Below are 16,209 nucleotides of genomic sequence, written 5' to 3' on the forward strand. Positions count from 1 at the left end.
GAGCCTGCACCGGTCCTGCAGCAAGCCGTGGATAGTTGACCCTCAAGTGTCCAACCTGATGACAATGATAACATATCCTCAAATCCCGAACCGGCACTGACTGCCGACAATCCCTCGCATAGTGCCCCTCCTTTCCGCACTTGCGGCATGCACCACCGGACTGACAAACTCCGGGGTGACCCCTCCCACACTTTCCACAGACATGGCTGCCCTGATCTCCCATCCTGGAATCAACGGTCTTAGACCGTTTCTTTGCCGGCTGCGACTGAACCGGAGCTTGCCTCAGCTCACGCAACTGCAACTCAATCTCTAACTCACGCCGCCTGGCGGCCTCCTGCAACTCCAACAAGGTCTCGCACCTCTGCGCGGACACAAACTGTCTGATGTCCCTCTTTAGCATACTCAGATATCGGGACATCTGAGCCTGCTCCGAAGCGAACTCAGGGCAAAACATCGCCCTCTCAGTAAACATCCTGGTGATTTCCATCACCGACTCCGTATCCTGCTTCATCTCAAGGAACTCCTGAGCCAACCTCTCCCTCTCGACCTGTGGAACATAACGAGTGCTGAACATCTCTCTGAACTGATCCCATGAAATCGCAACCCTCTGCGCATCCGAGTATGACCCCGAGGTCAATCTCCACCAATCCTTTGCCCCGAGCCTTAACGGGTTCAGAGCATACCTCACCCTCTGATCAGCAGGGCATGAACACGTGAAGAAACACCCCTCCACGTCTAATAACCATCTCATGGCAACGATCGGATCCTGAACTCCATTAAAGGTGGGAGGCTTCGTATTATCGAAGTCTCGATACTGAAAACCTCTACTAGCTCCTCCCCCTGCTGCTGCTACATCCGCTGTAGCCACCACGACAGCCGTATCCATGAGAGCCGCATAGCGCTCATCAAAATACTCCACCATGGTGGTCTTGATCGACCCAAACAGTTCCGACAGCTCGGCCCGGAACAATGCAGCAACCTCATCATGCAGGATCTCACGAATCCTCGCATCCAACTCGTGCGTACTCATCTGACCAATAACCTCGGGCGGTATTGACCTGTCCACAGCTCCTTCTCCTGCACCCGATCCAGACCCGGATCCACTCCCAGTATGCCTCGAAATCTCCATACTGAAAATAAACCACGAAACCTCAGACACTTCCCACTATTCTGGGAGCCAACTCTCAACCCAACCCTAGAGGTCATGGTTTCCCTGATACGCGTATGGGTCCCGTGATTTCAGTAGTATAGGCCCATACTACCTTCCACACCTACCCATATTTGTATGAAGTACTTCCACAACACCCTAGTGAAAACATACATAACAACGCTCTACCCTCACTAAAAGAGGAACACTGGAAATCTCAAGCAGAGGAAAACCCTAGGCTAGCAGGCTTCACATAACAAGCAACATTATCATGAAATCCTGAAGATCCCTAGCCTATCACTAGCATGCAGTTCTATCAAGCTCAATAAGACAAATATCATGAATAGTAATTTGGGGTTACTTACTGGCTCCGACTGATCGTACCTCCGCGTCCTCCTTTTACTTAATTTGAAAACCATTTTAATTTCTCTTTTTAAAACCCTCCTCGATTTGAGACTGGAGTCACACGAGTGTTCCTCCAATTCACTCAAACCAAGGCTCTGATACCAACTTGTAACGACCAAAAATTTCAACATAATTTAAACTTTTCAAAACAATCCATTTTAATAACATTATTACAAAAAGGTTTTCAATACATTATTTATCAGAGTATTCCCAGGTCCATTTCATAAAACATAAACGCGAGGAACGGTACGATCACGCCTTTGCCTTGCCACAGTCTCCTAAAGAACCTGAAAAAACTTTAAACCACAACTGTAAGCCCGAAAGCTTAGTGAGATACCCCCAAAATACCAACCACATATACGCCTTTCCAGTCCAAAACATATTGCCTTCCGGCCCATAACATATTGTCTTCCGGCCCATAGCATAAAACGCATACATAACATAACAGAACATAGAACAGCCATGCATATCGGGTCTACTGTGTGACTGGTCCGCCGCATCGGGCCTTCAGTCCACCGGGTCCACCCTCCGAGTCTAGTCATGTCCTTCGAGTCTACAGTGTGGTTGGTCCGCCCGCACCGGGCCTTCAACCCACCTGGTCCACTCTCTGAGTCTATAGTATGACTGGTCCGCCCGCATCGGGCCTTCAGTCAGCCTGGTCCACTCTTCGAGCCTCGGCACGCCTGGTCCGCCCTCGTGGGGCCTACAGCCTATCCGGACCGCTCGCTAGGCCTTCGGAACAACTGGTCCGCCCTGGGTATCTTGGCCTACAGCACAAAGCAAGACCCGCCTCAACCCATCTCCAGTCCAAACAACCATGTGCACATAACATACAATCATATAACAGTCATAGTCAACGAACCGATCAAGCAGATCACATAGCATATCATTACCCTAACCAGGTTACCGACCTAACCGGTCACTAGCATAGCATCACTCTACATATCGGGAAACCGACCTTAATCAGGTCTCTAGCATATACCATCCTAGGTACCAGGATGCAGACATATCAAGCAATAACATAACAACCATATCTGAATCACAATCCAATAAAGGGCCGGCCTTGGTGCCTTAGACCCTGTCGATATAGTGAGGATAACTCACCTTGCGAATGCCGATACTCTGAACGGAAGAAGCAGACTCCCGAACCACCAACTCACCGCAAATCCCGAACTAACCAATATAACAAGCATAAGCATTAGATCAAACATACTTCCACTCATCGGGCCAGACCAAAATCCAAATCTCACACAAGGTCCAACATTGGCCCAATTTACCAAATTGGGCCCACCTCACCAAATGGGCCTAGATCCAATATCCATAATATTAATTGGGCCCAAAATACTCTATTCATAATTTCCAGACATGGCCCAACACAAAAGCCCAAAAGAAAGTCCACAGGAGGAGTACGTTGGGCGTACTCTCCTTGGTACGCTGGGCGTACTGCAATGATCGCCAAAATGAAACGGGGCACTGGCCCGCTACGGGGGGCGTAACTGCGAGATCCATTAAGTCCTTTTAACATCTTAATGGCTTAAGCTCTTAAGCCCAAACTTCAGATTCATAGGCCAAATATGATTATAAATCATAAAGTCTCAGACTTTATCACTTGGGACGTCCTTAAGCTCTTAATCCAAGGTCTTAATCCATTAAGACCTGTATAACTCATACATGGAACAACTACAACCCTTGGGACCTCATTTTTATCACTCAAGGCCTCTCCAAAGGTCTGAAAGGACAGATAATCTTGACCAAATCGAACTATGCAACAAGATGAGGACTTTTGGGACAAGAATGATAACAAAGCTTCAAAATACATAGATCTATGCAATATAAAGGTCAAGCAAGAAGCTTTATACCTTAAACCAGCTCCAAAGGGTGGTATTTCTTCAGATCCACAAGTTCCACACGTTCTTCTTCTTCTTTGACAACTTCCCTTTTCTCATTCAAGCCTTTCTTTTGCCAACAAGAGCTTTCCAAGGCCAAACACACCCAAATATGAGAGAATACGAGATCTAGGGTTTCTCTGAGGTTGAAGATGAGCATAAGGAGGCTGAGGGGTGAACCAACATGTTCCTTATATAGTGGCTGACCCTAAAAATAGGGTTTAGGGTTTCTGAGAGTACGCTGGGCGTACCTCCCTGGTACGCTGGGCGTACGTCCAGCTTACGCTGGGCGTACCCGACCACCTTTCAAAAATCAAAAGCATGCATGCATAGGACCATCCCCCTTCTTATTCCGCAAAGAACTATAAACAATGATCAACTTCGAGGCACCGCAAATCCTCTAATCTAAACCCACTCTCAAATAACTTACATTCATATGAGGGTGACGAGAAGCCCAAAACTTCTAGCACATACACCCGCCCAAAAGCTTCTCGGATGAAACTCATTTCTCGAAAAGGACCAGAAGTACCTTCCCTCTTAAATCTCAGGGACTCATAATTAACACTTGAAGAACGGGGTGTTACAGAGAGAGAGAGAGAGAGAGAGAGAGAGAGAGAGAGAGAGAGAGAGAGAAATAGCTAGGTTCATGTATTCTAATTAGTTATTGTGTGGATGTAAGGATGATTGTAGACCAATCATTTCAAAAACCAAGATAATGGTAAAATTGTAATCTTAACTATTAATTAATTTTGATAAATTTAAATCAATTAATTTCCCTTATTTTTTAAACAAGTATCTTTAACCTAAATCTCGTTCGGCGGCAACGAAAGATTGTCTTCTTCACCATGAGAACATATAAACACCAACAACCATTTTTTTGGTGCATGTGAGTCATGCAACAACTTTAAGGCTCTTGTAAGTATTTTTCAACATGTTAGATTATAAATTATATCCTAATTGCTTTTTTTATTTTATAATATTGATGGGTGGTTGTAACGTCATTGATTGTATATGCACCACCACTTTTGAGATACATCTTTTTTGTTTTTAAAATTTTTTATTCATTGTTTGCTACTTCTTCCTATGATTAATGTTAAATCTTTTGTTTTTCATTTTTTTTCTGTTTATTTGCCACTGAATCAAACTGGAAGCGCAACACAGCTTTTTTTTCTTCATTTCAACTTTTGATCCATTCACAAAAACTCCAAAAGAATTCTTTTTTATTTCATACAAGTGAATAGTAAATAAAAAATGCTTTATTTTGTGTTTATAAGAAAATTAATAGTCCTGTTTATTATCAGTGATTCATTGGTTTAAAGTTGAAATGGGTGACTTTGAAGTTTGAATTGATATGGTTTCGAGTTTAATTTCTACATGAATTGTTAATTTTTAAGCTTAAAAACTATTTTTTTTTTGTATTGCATTTGTTAGCATTCCTTTCGGCAGAATATATTAACTTCAACTTCAGTCACCATTTGCATTATAATTCTCTTATTGCTAAAGAGATTAAAAGTCAATCCACTTTTAATTTCAATTTATTAGTGGTTGAAAAACTCGAAGCCGAAGATGATAAATAATAACAAGCCATGAGATTTCAAATTATATAAAAAATGTGTTTCAACATGTCACTTTTGTGAAAACTAATGGCTAAAAAATTTGTTTCTTTTAAATTTTTAACAAATATGTTAGTTGCATGTTCTATTAGAAATATATACATAACATCAATCTCTAAAAATATGTTGATCTTGGAACAATGATTATTAAAATTGAACGTTACATTGTTTTATTTTGGTTTGCATATTAAATGTCTCAACAAAATTCTTATGCTTCCCGCTAGAAATTCTCATACTTAAGCGAATTGTAATGTTTTTTTGTTTTTACAACAATGAAGCAATGTTTAAGATGGTTATAAATTCTTATGAAACTATAAATTCTGAAAGAAATAACATCAGGTTAAGAAAAAGAAGCTTGGTGAAGAATGGAAACTCGGTTTGAAGTTTGGTGAAGAATGGAAAGTAAGGCAACAATATCTGTTCTGAATGAATTAACATTCTTTTTTCTGCCAGAATGATTAGCAACAATATTCTATCAGAATGTATTAGTGTTTTACTTAGATTTCTATGTTTTTTATTTTTTATTTTTAACCGTTTTCAGTTTTATTCTTTAAGAATAAATGTAATTGTTAGCCAATATTACTTGTATTCTTTCATAATGAATGTAATTTATTTATGTTCATAGTTGTATTTGTTAATAATAAACATAATTACTGATTTTAATATATTAAAATTCTTTTCACATAAAACTTGTATTCACTAACTAAAAGTTATTAATCTTGATAATATATGTTTATAGTAATATATGATAAATTAATGTGTTTTTCAAGATAATCATAAACATATTCTTTTAGGAATTAATATATTTATTATCCAAAAAATCATATTTTTAAAGTTTAGAGAATTAATTATTTCTTCAAATCTGTAATTTTCCTTTTACAAATTTATGTTAATTTACTAAAATACCCTTATAATGAAAATAAATAGTATTTTTTAATTATCTTTAATTTAATAATATATATTAATCACTTTTTTAAAATAAGTAAAATGATTGGTCCACAATCATTCTTACATCTATACAATAATTAGTTAGAATACAATAACCTAAGCGTATATATATATATATATATATATATATATATATATATATATATATATATATATGTATATATAAAAGATATAAATCCGGTAAGAATTTTTTTTTGGTAGGAAGGTAAGAAGTTTTTTTTCTACATATTTTTTTGACGAACAAAATAAATGAATCACTAGATGATTCATTTGTAAGATGATTCACAAGAAAAAATTTCCAAAAAAACATCTTTATTATTCATTTTTAAGTAAATTAAGAAAAAATTTATTTTTATAACAATTTTAGTGAATAACAACAAAGTCATTGTATAAATGAATCATTGAGATGTTTTTTTGATAATTTTTTTCTTGTGAATCATCTTACAAATGAATCATCTAATGATTCATTTTGTTTGTTAGCGAAAAAAAATATGTAGAAGCGAATTGGACCTGGGAGTCAAGTGGCCCAACTCGTCGAGTAGAAGCGAATTGGACCTGGGAGTCAAGTGGCTGACTCGGCGAGTCCGTGTTGTATGGACAAAAACCCTAATATGAGGCCTTGCACCCTATATAAACACATTAACTCGGCCTCCCTTGTCCCTAACACTCCCCTAGAGCTGCATATCGAAACCCTAGTCGTATATGTGTGTGTTAAGGCCATTTTTTGGCTTTTGTTGACTTGTGAAGCTTGGAAGGAAGAAGAGGAGCTTGAGTATTCGACTTGGGGCTTGTAGATCAAGAAATCTCATTCCATATTCAGCTTAATCAAGGTAAAATGCTCCTGTCTTGGTCTTTCATTTGGTTGTTCATCTTTAGTATGTGGATCTTGGGTGCATTTAGGGATTTTCAAGCCATTTTCGGATTTAAGGAGTGTTATATGGACTCTAGCTTCATATCTGGGCCTTAAGAGGGGTCTCATGGCATAAAGGTGCCAACTTTAGGGCCATGGGAGCCCCATGCACATTGTAGGACCCTTTATATGGATTTTTGAGCTAAAAACCTCATGCAGGTGCATCAAGTTTGGAACTTTATGTATAAAATGGACATTAGGAGGCCATATCTATGGTTTTGGTGTGTTAGACCTCATTTAAATCGACTGTGTGGAATTGGTCAAGGATGGACTCGGCGAGTTGTTCTTGACACTCGACGATTCGGTGACCATTGTGCACCAAACCCTTCCTGTGAATGGGTAAATGTTAGGAAGGAGGTCCCTTGTGGGTTTAGATGCGAAAAGGGACCTGGAAGCCATGGGACTCGGCGAGTGATATGAGCAGACTCGGTGAGTCCATAGCAATCTCCCAATCTTTGAAGATGGACTCGAAGATTTGTTCATACAACTCGGCGAGTCATAGACTAGACAAGTTCTTAAGTTGGAGATGAACTCGATGAGTTCAAGGAGGAACTCGGCGAGTCGGATGAAGATGGTCCCGATGTTATGATTGAAGGAGAACCCGTCGAGTTTTGCTAGACTCGATGAGTGGAGATGGGGTATGTGTGGGATTAGAGAAGCATGGACTCGATGAGTTGGTAGGCTAACTCGGCGAGTCAGGTCAACTGAATGCTGACTTTGACCAATGTTGACTTTGACTGAACTTGGACTGACCCTGTTTAGGGTTGTATGTGATGTGTGTTGACTTGAAGGTTATCGTGTAAAGATCGAGGAGTCGTAGGGAGCCGACTTGTGCACCGAGGATAGTTCAGACACTGCACGACATTGAGGTAAGTTACCTTCCAGTAGGGGTGGGTCTAAGGCCACAATGCCAGCCCACCAAAAAGAGGTATTTATAAGATAATGGTCTTTGTGATAATTATCTTGGTCTGGTTATGTGATTTATCTGGATTATATGTTATGTGTTTAGTAGGGATTAGTTTCCCTAACTGTGGTCCATAGGACCCACGGGGAGGTCAGTACTCGGATATGCCTGATTGTATGCTTATATCTTTTGATTGTAGTAGGGGTGAAATAGTCCCCAGTTACCGGTTGAAAGATACTGATGATGATTACCGGTTAAAAGATACCGATGATGGCTACCGGTTGAAAGATACCGATGAAGGTTACCGGTTGAAAGATACCGATGAATGTTACCGGTTGAAAGAGACCGACGATAATGTAGGCTATGTGGTATGATGGGGAAACTCACTAAGCTTTGTGCTTACAGTTTTGGTTTTGGTTTTAGGTACCTCTTCTTCGAAGGGGAAAGAGTCGGCGGCGTAGCAGCGCATCACACACACACACACATATTTCCGCAAGAAGTTTTTTTGGGACTGCACTCTGATTTTCTATACTTTTGATGTTATGGTTGAAATACAACTTTATGATTTTGTAATGGATGTTTATTGACAATGTCTTGGTAAAATGTTTGCTAAATGCGTTAATTCAAAAATGAAATTTTTGGCATTGAAAATTGGGTCGTTATATATATATATATATATATATATATATATATATATATATATATATATATATATATATATATATATATATATATATATATATTGGAATTAAAGTGAATTTGTTTTATTCGTGCCCGTTCCACAACGGTCGAAAAGTAGACCTTTATCGTGTTTCGTCCCGTTACCACCCACACGCCGAATACCGTAACGTCGGAAAATGGGTACATGGGGCGATGTTTACGCCGTTATACTGACGTTTTTTGATGTACACGTCAGATTAACACGCACTCCCCTTGCCCATCCCGAGTGGTCTTAAAAGTTCATAAACATTTACAATACGACATAATGTCCCTGACTGCGTGTATCTCTACTAGTGTTACCCGAGACACACATCAAATAACAAGTTAAACTAAAATGTCTATGAGACATGTTTTGACTCCATATAAGTGCATGATATTTAAATAGTAAAATAATACAAGTGAGTGAAATAACATCCCTTCTCAAGTATCCTCACAACACATCTAACAATTAACCCAAACTCATCAACATCACATGGATTCAGGGAGTCATCCGTACATGATAACCCAAAATAAGGGGAAGAGTAGGGGAAACCCGCACACAAGGTGCTTGCGATTGGAAGACATCATAGACAAATATAGGTAGCTGACCCATTGGTGCCTACTGATCCTTCTATAATGATATGTGGTTTTCATCATAATCCATCCATAATGAACACCAAAATCACACAACATTGGTCATGACTTTATAACAAGACAAAACTGCAAATTTAATCCCTGTGGTTTTCGAAAAATTATGGATAGAGTCCAAAAAGTTTTCTACTTGCATTAAAGGTCTAAAATCAAGTTTTTTTTTCGTGATTTTGTCCCAAATTTAAGAAATTTCCATGGTTTTGGTCCAAAGAGAACTTAAAATGATGGTTTTACCCTTATTATTTATTTTTTACATTTTTTTGATTTATTTTACTATTTCATTAGTTATAAAAAAATAAAAAATAAAATCCCACCCACCCCACCCCACCCCCGCCCCACCGGTAACCCTCTTCCATCTATCTATCATACTCTCTCAAATCTCTCTCCCATCATCTTCTTCCTCATTCTCAACTGCATATCAAATCTCACATATAAACTTCCTCTATATATTCTCCTCGGTAATCTATATATATTTTGCAAGTATGGGAGTTATTTTCATGGAGATGAATCTGTTATATTTCAATTCGATGGCATCAGGAAGAAATAAATCGATTTTTGTGTATTTGCGACTGACGATTAACATAGACACACACAAATCGATGACTGGATCAACCGATAGAAGATCTAAAGAGAAAACGTGAAGATTTGGATTTGGATTTAGACTCAAGCTAAAATCAATGCTACCATTATCCACTTGAAATCAAAACCATAAATTAAAACCTAAAATCAAAACCATATTCGATACCCAAAATCAAACCGAGTAGGATGATGGTGATGAAAAAACATCATGATTCGGGAAATAAAAATCAAATGCTAAAAAATCAAACTTGATGGGATAGACGGTACAAGGAATTGGAAACACAATTTCACAAGGTTATAATTGAGGTTCATCAAATTACAGAAACTACAAGAGTTTTAAAGTTGATCATGATAGTTATGGCTTCATTATGGTGTTTATGATCTCCTGGTGCAATTTCAGAGGTGACTTACTAGATGAAGGTTATTTGATATAGATCCGGCGACAATGGCTCAATCCGCCTACAACAATTTCTCTCTAACCAATATAGCTAGGGGTCGAGATCTTTAGATACCACTTGAACCTTTGAGGCAAATTTCAGACCTATGGTTTCAACTGGTTTCGATGGTGGCTGGTTTTTCGATTTATGGAAGATATAGACGTCCATCAAAAACACCATCATGAAGAGGAAACACCGGGAAATTTCAACAGATGCCCAACAGAGCTTTTGAGTCATGTTTTCAGAATTATGGAAGATACAACAAGATGAAAGGTGGAGAACCGAGGTGAAAATTCTCGTGTGTGTATGTATGCGTGTGAGAGAGAGGGGGGCATTAGTGGGGGTAGACCCATTTTTTTTCTTTTTCTTTTTTAAAAAATTATTTAAATACTAAAATAAATAAAAAATATAAATAGAAATAATAAAGGCACAATAGTCATTTCAACTTTTTATGGATCAAAACCACAAAAAATTCTTAATTTTGAACATTCTATGCAAGTTGAAAACTTTTTGGACCGTATCCATATATTTTCGAAAACCACATGGATCAATTTTACCGTTTTGTCTTATAACAACAAGCAATCTAAACCTCAGTTGAAGAATATTTAGATTCATAGTCTTTTTTTTTTTTTTTTTTTTTTTTTTTTTTTGTTTAAAATAAAAACTTTAAGTTCATGGTGCTCAACAAAGTTTTTTATTTAATTTTGAGCTTTTGTTAAAAAGTAAAAAACTTCCGAAAACTCTTAAATGCTTGTAACCAAACACGGCCATAATATAGTTGGATCGATAAAATTAAGATTACGGGATCAATTACACTTATTATATCTTGCTACTAGAAGTTTTTATAAAAAAAGAAAAAAAAAGATGTTCAAGACATATATATACAATGGATCTAATCATCTAAATCTCTAATAAAATCTCAAACGGATCAATGATGAAGCCTCACTATCAGTATCATAAAAGAAAATTTAATTGATTTCTAATTTTTATATTAGAGGTTTAAACAACTTTATCAATAATCGATAACGGATAGTAGCGCGTGGTTGACAAAAAGATAACGCACCAAAACAATCTTTTTGAATAATGTAAGAAGTTAGAAAAAGATTGATTATTTGATTATACTGAGCTTCTCTTTGTCAAGGTGTAATGAACAGACAAATTGACACTGTATAAAATAGGACGAACCCCACACCCCCACACACTTCCATAATTTAAAACCAACGTTTGGGACCTTTCGCCATGAAAACCCATGGGCCCCACAGGCCACACAGATATGATTCGACCACATTTCCATTTTCCACACTGTTGAAGAACAAGAACAACACAAAGAAAAAGAAGCCACCCTCCTCAACTGATGTTAGATTCAGAATAAAAAAAACAAAACAAAAAACAAAAACAAAAATTCAAAGAGAGAGAAAAGTTGGTGGTGGGTAGAGAGAGAAAGTTGAAAAAGTTAGATGAAAAAGGGGGGTGAAGAAGGAGAAGAAAAAGGTGGGGGAGAGGAGGAGGAGCCACCACCAAAAAAGCAACAAAATTTAGGGGAAAAGTTAAGGAGAATAGCAGGCAAAAGAGGCGGACAATTAACCCCTGTTTTGCCCTTCCGTGTTCAAATCAGCAACGGTGGTGCGCAAGATAGCGTCGGCGGTGCGCAAGATAGAGAGTTGGTAGCAGAGGAGGAAGAAAACCCTGGTTTGAGTCTCACAGTTTCTTTGCCTCCTTCTGCTTCTGCTAGAAAGCTTGCTGCCACTTTTTGGGAGCTTCACCAGTACAGACTTCCTTTTGCTAAAATGCACAACGGTGGTGGAGGCGGAGGGAACAGGAGGAACCACCGGTATCAGCAGCTCCAACACCATCACCATCATCACCTCCGGCATCATCTTCTCGAGGATAACCATGATCCTTCCCCTGCTTCCCCTGATCTGGTAAAAATCATTTCTTTATGCTTTACATCTTAAAATCTTGATTGTCGTGATTCTATGACGCTTCTTTCTATCTTGTTAATGGATCTGATATGCAAACTTTGTTGATTTACTTGATCCATCGATGGATTTTCTAAATTCTTGATTACGATGTGTCATGGATGGTGGGGATCATTCCCTTTAATGATAGTTGAAGTGTCTTTTCCTTATTTCAGAATTCTTCGGATCACATTTATTCCCATTTCAATTATGAATTTTGCCATTTAGGTTATCGACATAAGTTAGAAGCTTTTAATACCTTAAACATTTCAGCGAAAAAATCGAAATTACTTTCGGTGCCTTTTGACAACTGAGACTCCCAGAATCCTAACCAAAATCGGAATACTCTTGTTTGTTGACTGGTGGCGCCGCCCTAACGGGGTGGTGGCCGGAGCTTGCTCTAGGTTTTCTCGATCATTTGTTTCACCAGAATTAATACTATCAATATGATTTACAATGAATGCAGGGGAGTGCGAGTACTTTAAGAAGACACGTGGCGGCATCACTGATGCAACATCACCGGACGACTCAAAGAAACCAAACCGCCATTAGAGCAGTCTCACCTGCAAGTTATGGAAGTAGTTCAATGGAGGTCGCACCTTACAATCCAGCTGTCACTCCCACAAGTTCTATAGAATTCAAAGTAGGAAACGGAGAAACAAATTATAATCTCAAAACATCCACGGAGCTTCTTAAAGTTTTAAACCGAATTTGGACTCTCGAAGAACAACACACAACAAACGTAAACCTAGTTCGCGCTTTAAAGCGCGAACTAGACCTGTCACGGGCCAAAATCAAAGAACTGGCCCGGGACAGACAATCTGATCGCCATGAAATGCAACATCTTATGAATCAAATTTCACAAGATAAACAAGGTCAATCCGTGAGAGACGAGCTTGAAGATGAAAGAAAATTACGAAAACGGTCCGAGATGCTTCATAGGAAATTGGCTCGGGAGCTTTACGAGACGAAAACGACCCTTGCAAACGCGTTACGTGACTTGGAAAACGAGAGACGATCGAGGGTAATTTTGGAAGATCTGTGTGATGAATTCGCTTGGGGGATTAAAAACTATGAACAAGAATTGCATAATTTTAAGCATATAAACCCCGATAAAAGAGCGGTCCGTGACAGTTTGATTCTCCATATATCCGAATCTTGGCTCGATGAGCGAATGCAAACAAATCAAGAAAAAACTACGAAAAAAAACTCGGTAGTTGAAAAGTTAAGTTCAGAAATCGAAACTTTCCTTGATGCGAAACGAAACGGTGCACGCGGGTCAGGATCGATGGTGGGACCCACGGCTCGAAGGCGGCAGTCGCTCGAGTCGATCGCGTTGAATTTGGCGGCTAGTGCTCCTCCTGATGATGGTGATGATGGTTCTTCAGATGGTGGTGATTCACCTTGTTTTGAGCTCGATAAACCGGTTGCCCGTGGAAAGGGCGAAATCGTAAATTCAACTACAAAACCGGATCACGGTAAGAAGAAACTTGCAACCCAAGTAACGGGAAAAGGTCGTGATTCTTCTAGCTTGCAGGTGAAGTTTGAAGAACAAATGGCTCAGGCGATATTAGGTCAAGAAGAGACAAAAATAAAAACCGAAGAGGAAAACCATGTAGAAATAACCGAAGAAGAGGTAGGTTTGAACTCGAAATACTTGGATAATTTACTAAAAAACCACTATTTGCAAACGGGAAATGACGTAGATGCCCCTGGTAGTAAACCAGTATGGGAAAGTCATCCAAGTCCCGTTCGAGGATGGACCACAAAGCTACCCATAGAAGATCTTGAGATTTCCGAGTCAAAGTCAAAAGTCACACCCCAGTCAAAGGACCAAACGAGCTTAAAGTCAAAGCTACTCGAAGCACGAACACGGGGTCAAAGATCTGGCACTCGGGTTAAATCTAACAAGATCTCATTCTAAACGTATTATCTATTTCTTTTTCTTTCTTCCTGTGCATAATCTACATATCATTGTAACATGTTTTCCAGTTTTCAATACCATAATATGCTTACATTCCTTACAACATTGTCAAAACAACAAATAAAAAAGAATTATGAACATTAAGTGATCTTGAAAACATAGGAGAGTACGCCTTTTCTTGGATTGGATTCGATTATTGTCATTGTTCTTTCATCCAAATCAATCACAGCCGTACATAAGGTGTAAAGGGTCGGACCTGAAAACATGCAATTAGAAAACAAGAACATGGAATTTTAATTGTATATGCATTGAAACATGTTTAAATACTGTACCTTGCATATAGATAGGATACTCTTGATCACCTGTGTCTCCAAGGAGTGAAAGAAGGTCAACCTTTGACTTTTTGGGAAGCAAAGCTGCTCGGTTTTGTCTGCTTATTGAGTTTTGATCGTGTACCTGGTTTACTTGAAGATGAAGGTACATATTGGCATGGAAGAAAGGGGTTGACCCGATTTCATGAACTGAAATTCGTTGACTTGATGCAGTCTCAACGTTCAGGATCTTTCTTAAGTTTACATCTAATAAATTATAGCTGTGTCCGATTGAAACTTGTGATGAACGAATCCTCTGTAAAAAGCCTTGATATAGTCAAAACACACCAGAAAAAAGTTAATTTTATCTGAAGAAACCAGAAACTTACACTAATTGCATCATCGATGCTTGTGGCTTCAAGAAGGTCTCTAGAAATGAAGTTCCGGCCAATCCCACCGGCTACAATCTCTGAATCGGTTGGTGGTACTGAGTTTAGTGTAAATGCCTACACAAAAAGTGGCATATTTATCAGCTTTGAATCCATGTTTTTGCGTTTGTGATAATGTATAAGTGAGAGGGTGAGTAATTCAGTACCAGACCATGGTTATTGAAACCAAATGCGCAGCTTGGGAGCTCGCCTGCGTATGTGTAAGCTGTGTAAGATAATCCATTAGATAGTGTTGCTTTAATCAGATATCTGCAATGGTCATAAAGTTGGGGATCGATAATCTAGCAAAAGATGAACAGTTACAAGGATTTATAGAGTTTGAGGTTACGTATGGCCGACAAGAGCGACATTAGCATCTTCGTTATGAGCTGCAACAGCCATTGTATCACTAACAACAAGAATATCTGAACAGTCATCAATCGTCTCTTCAACTTCTATTTTTTCTGACTTTGGGATGAACGGGAGAATCTCTTTCCGGAAGTTTAAAATCATAATCTGACACACACAACACAATCGCTCGTTTTGTAATCGGAATTGGGGAAATTGAAAATGTATTAGATGAATTTGCGTACATGAAGAAAAGGGACTCCAGATCCATTTGCGATTCCTCGCATTTCGTTCCAGTAATCTGGGAACTTGGTGGAATTGTTGTGGGAGAGAGAATGGAGGAGGGACTGTGCTTGTGGGGTTTGAGAGAAAGGGAGAAGTTGGTGGTTGAATATGGAGTCCGTGGAGAGTCTGCTTCTTATGAGGTTGGAGAAATGGTTGCCAATGGAGAAACCCATTTGGTAGGAATCTTCACAGGGACCGAATTCATAAATCTCCAAGCTCTTCTCGGCTTCCATGGCTGTTCCTCACCTTATCTTTATTTAATACACAATGGCAACATAATCTGATAATCGCCCCTTTAGAAAAAGCATATGCCTGAGTTTGAGTGAATTGCAAAAATCACCCCCTCACCTTTCTCTTCAAGTGTTTACTTTTATTTTTATTTTTGTGAGCACTCTTCAAAAGGATTTCAAAGTGTAACCATAAACAAGCCTATTAAAATCTAGAGGCCCAAAAGTTTATTAGCCTTTGTATTAGCGTAGGTTCACTTTTTAGCTCAAATAGTATTAGGTTATGGATCAACGAAAGAAATGAACGAAAATAAATGAACGACACAAGCGGGAATCTGAAAATTTTGGGAAAAAATAAAGCTTAGGTTCCTTCAATATCGTAAACAGTAATTACGATTTAAACATATGAATAATTTAATGATGTCGGGGAAATAGCGAATCGTTGAGCTCCTTGATAATAATTTCTTTCTGTCGTTCTTTACTTAAAATCATAAAAATCATTCATATGAAACCTTTCAATCTTTCAACAAACATCATACGAATTTCAGA

At 38.7% G+C, this 16,209-nt stretch overlaps 2 protein-coding genes across 2 annotated transcripts; one reads left to right on the top strand and one right to left on the bottom strand.

The window, feature by feature from the left end:
* The first annotated feature begins 11,476 nt into the window (after nt 1-11,476).
* On the top strand, nt 11,477-14,164 carry LOC145034413 (uncharacterized protein At5g41620-like). Its single transcript, XM_078982818.1, has 2 exons — nt 11,477-12,101; nt 12,604-14,164. Exons 1-2 carry the CDS (start codon nt 11,637-11,639, stop codon nt 14,059-14,061), a joined length of 1,923 nt encoding a protein of 640 aa, XP_078838944.1. The 5' UTR covers nt 11,477-11,636; the 3' UTR covers nt 14,062-14,164.
* LOC145034414 (uncharacterized) lies at nt 14,109-15,769 on the bottom strand. Its single transcript, XM_078982819.1, has 6 exons — nt 15,394-15,769; nt 15,150-15,316; nt 14,968-15,070; nt 14,762-14,878; nt 14,394-14,688; nt 14,109-14,317 (listed from the first exon to the last, which is right to left on the bottom strand). Exons 1-6 carry the CDS (start codon nt 15,664-15,666, stop codon nt 14,202-14,204), a joined length of 1,071 nt encoding a protein of 356 aa, XP_078838945.1. The 5' UTR covers nt 15,667-15,769; the 3' UTR covers nt 14,109-14,201.
* Nucleotides 15,770-16,209: the final 440 nt, after the last annotated feature.

Source organism: Lactuca saligna, chromosome 3 (assembly GCF_052625555.1).
Source record: "Lactuca saligna cultivar CGN05327 chromosome 3, ASM5262555v1, whole genome shotgun sequence".
Taxonomy (NCBI): domain Eukaryota; kingdom Viridiplantae; phylum Streptophyta; class Magnoliopsida; order Asterales; family Asteraceae; genus Lactuca; species Lactuca saligna.

What these genes read in the sequence shown, in the direction of transcription:
- LOC145034414 (XM_078982819.1), bottom strand. Translation starts at nt 15,666, where the DNA reads ATGGAAGCCGAGAAGAGCTTGGAGATTTATGAATTCGGTCCCTGTGAA. An exon ending in GCATCGATGATGCAATTAGT is followed by an intron (nt 14,689 to 14,761) that starts GTAAGTTTCTGG and finishes GGCTTTTTACAG; the next exon opens with AGGATTCGTTCATCACAAGT. An exon ending in GTATCCTATCTATATGCAAG is followed by an intron (nt 14,318 to 14,393) that starts GTACAGTATTTA and finishes GCATGTTTTCAG; the next exon opens with GTCCGACCCTTTACACCTTA.
- LOC145034413 (XM_078982818.1), top strand. Translation starts at nt 11,637, where the DNA reads ATGAAAAAGGGGGGTGAAGAAGGAGAAGAAAAAGGTGGGGGAGAGGAG. An exon ending in CCCCTGCTTCCCCTGATCTG is followed by an intron (nt 12,102 to 12,603) that starts GTAAAAATCATT and finishes CAATGAATGCAG; the next exon opens with GGGAGTGCGAGTACTTTAAG.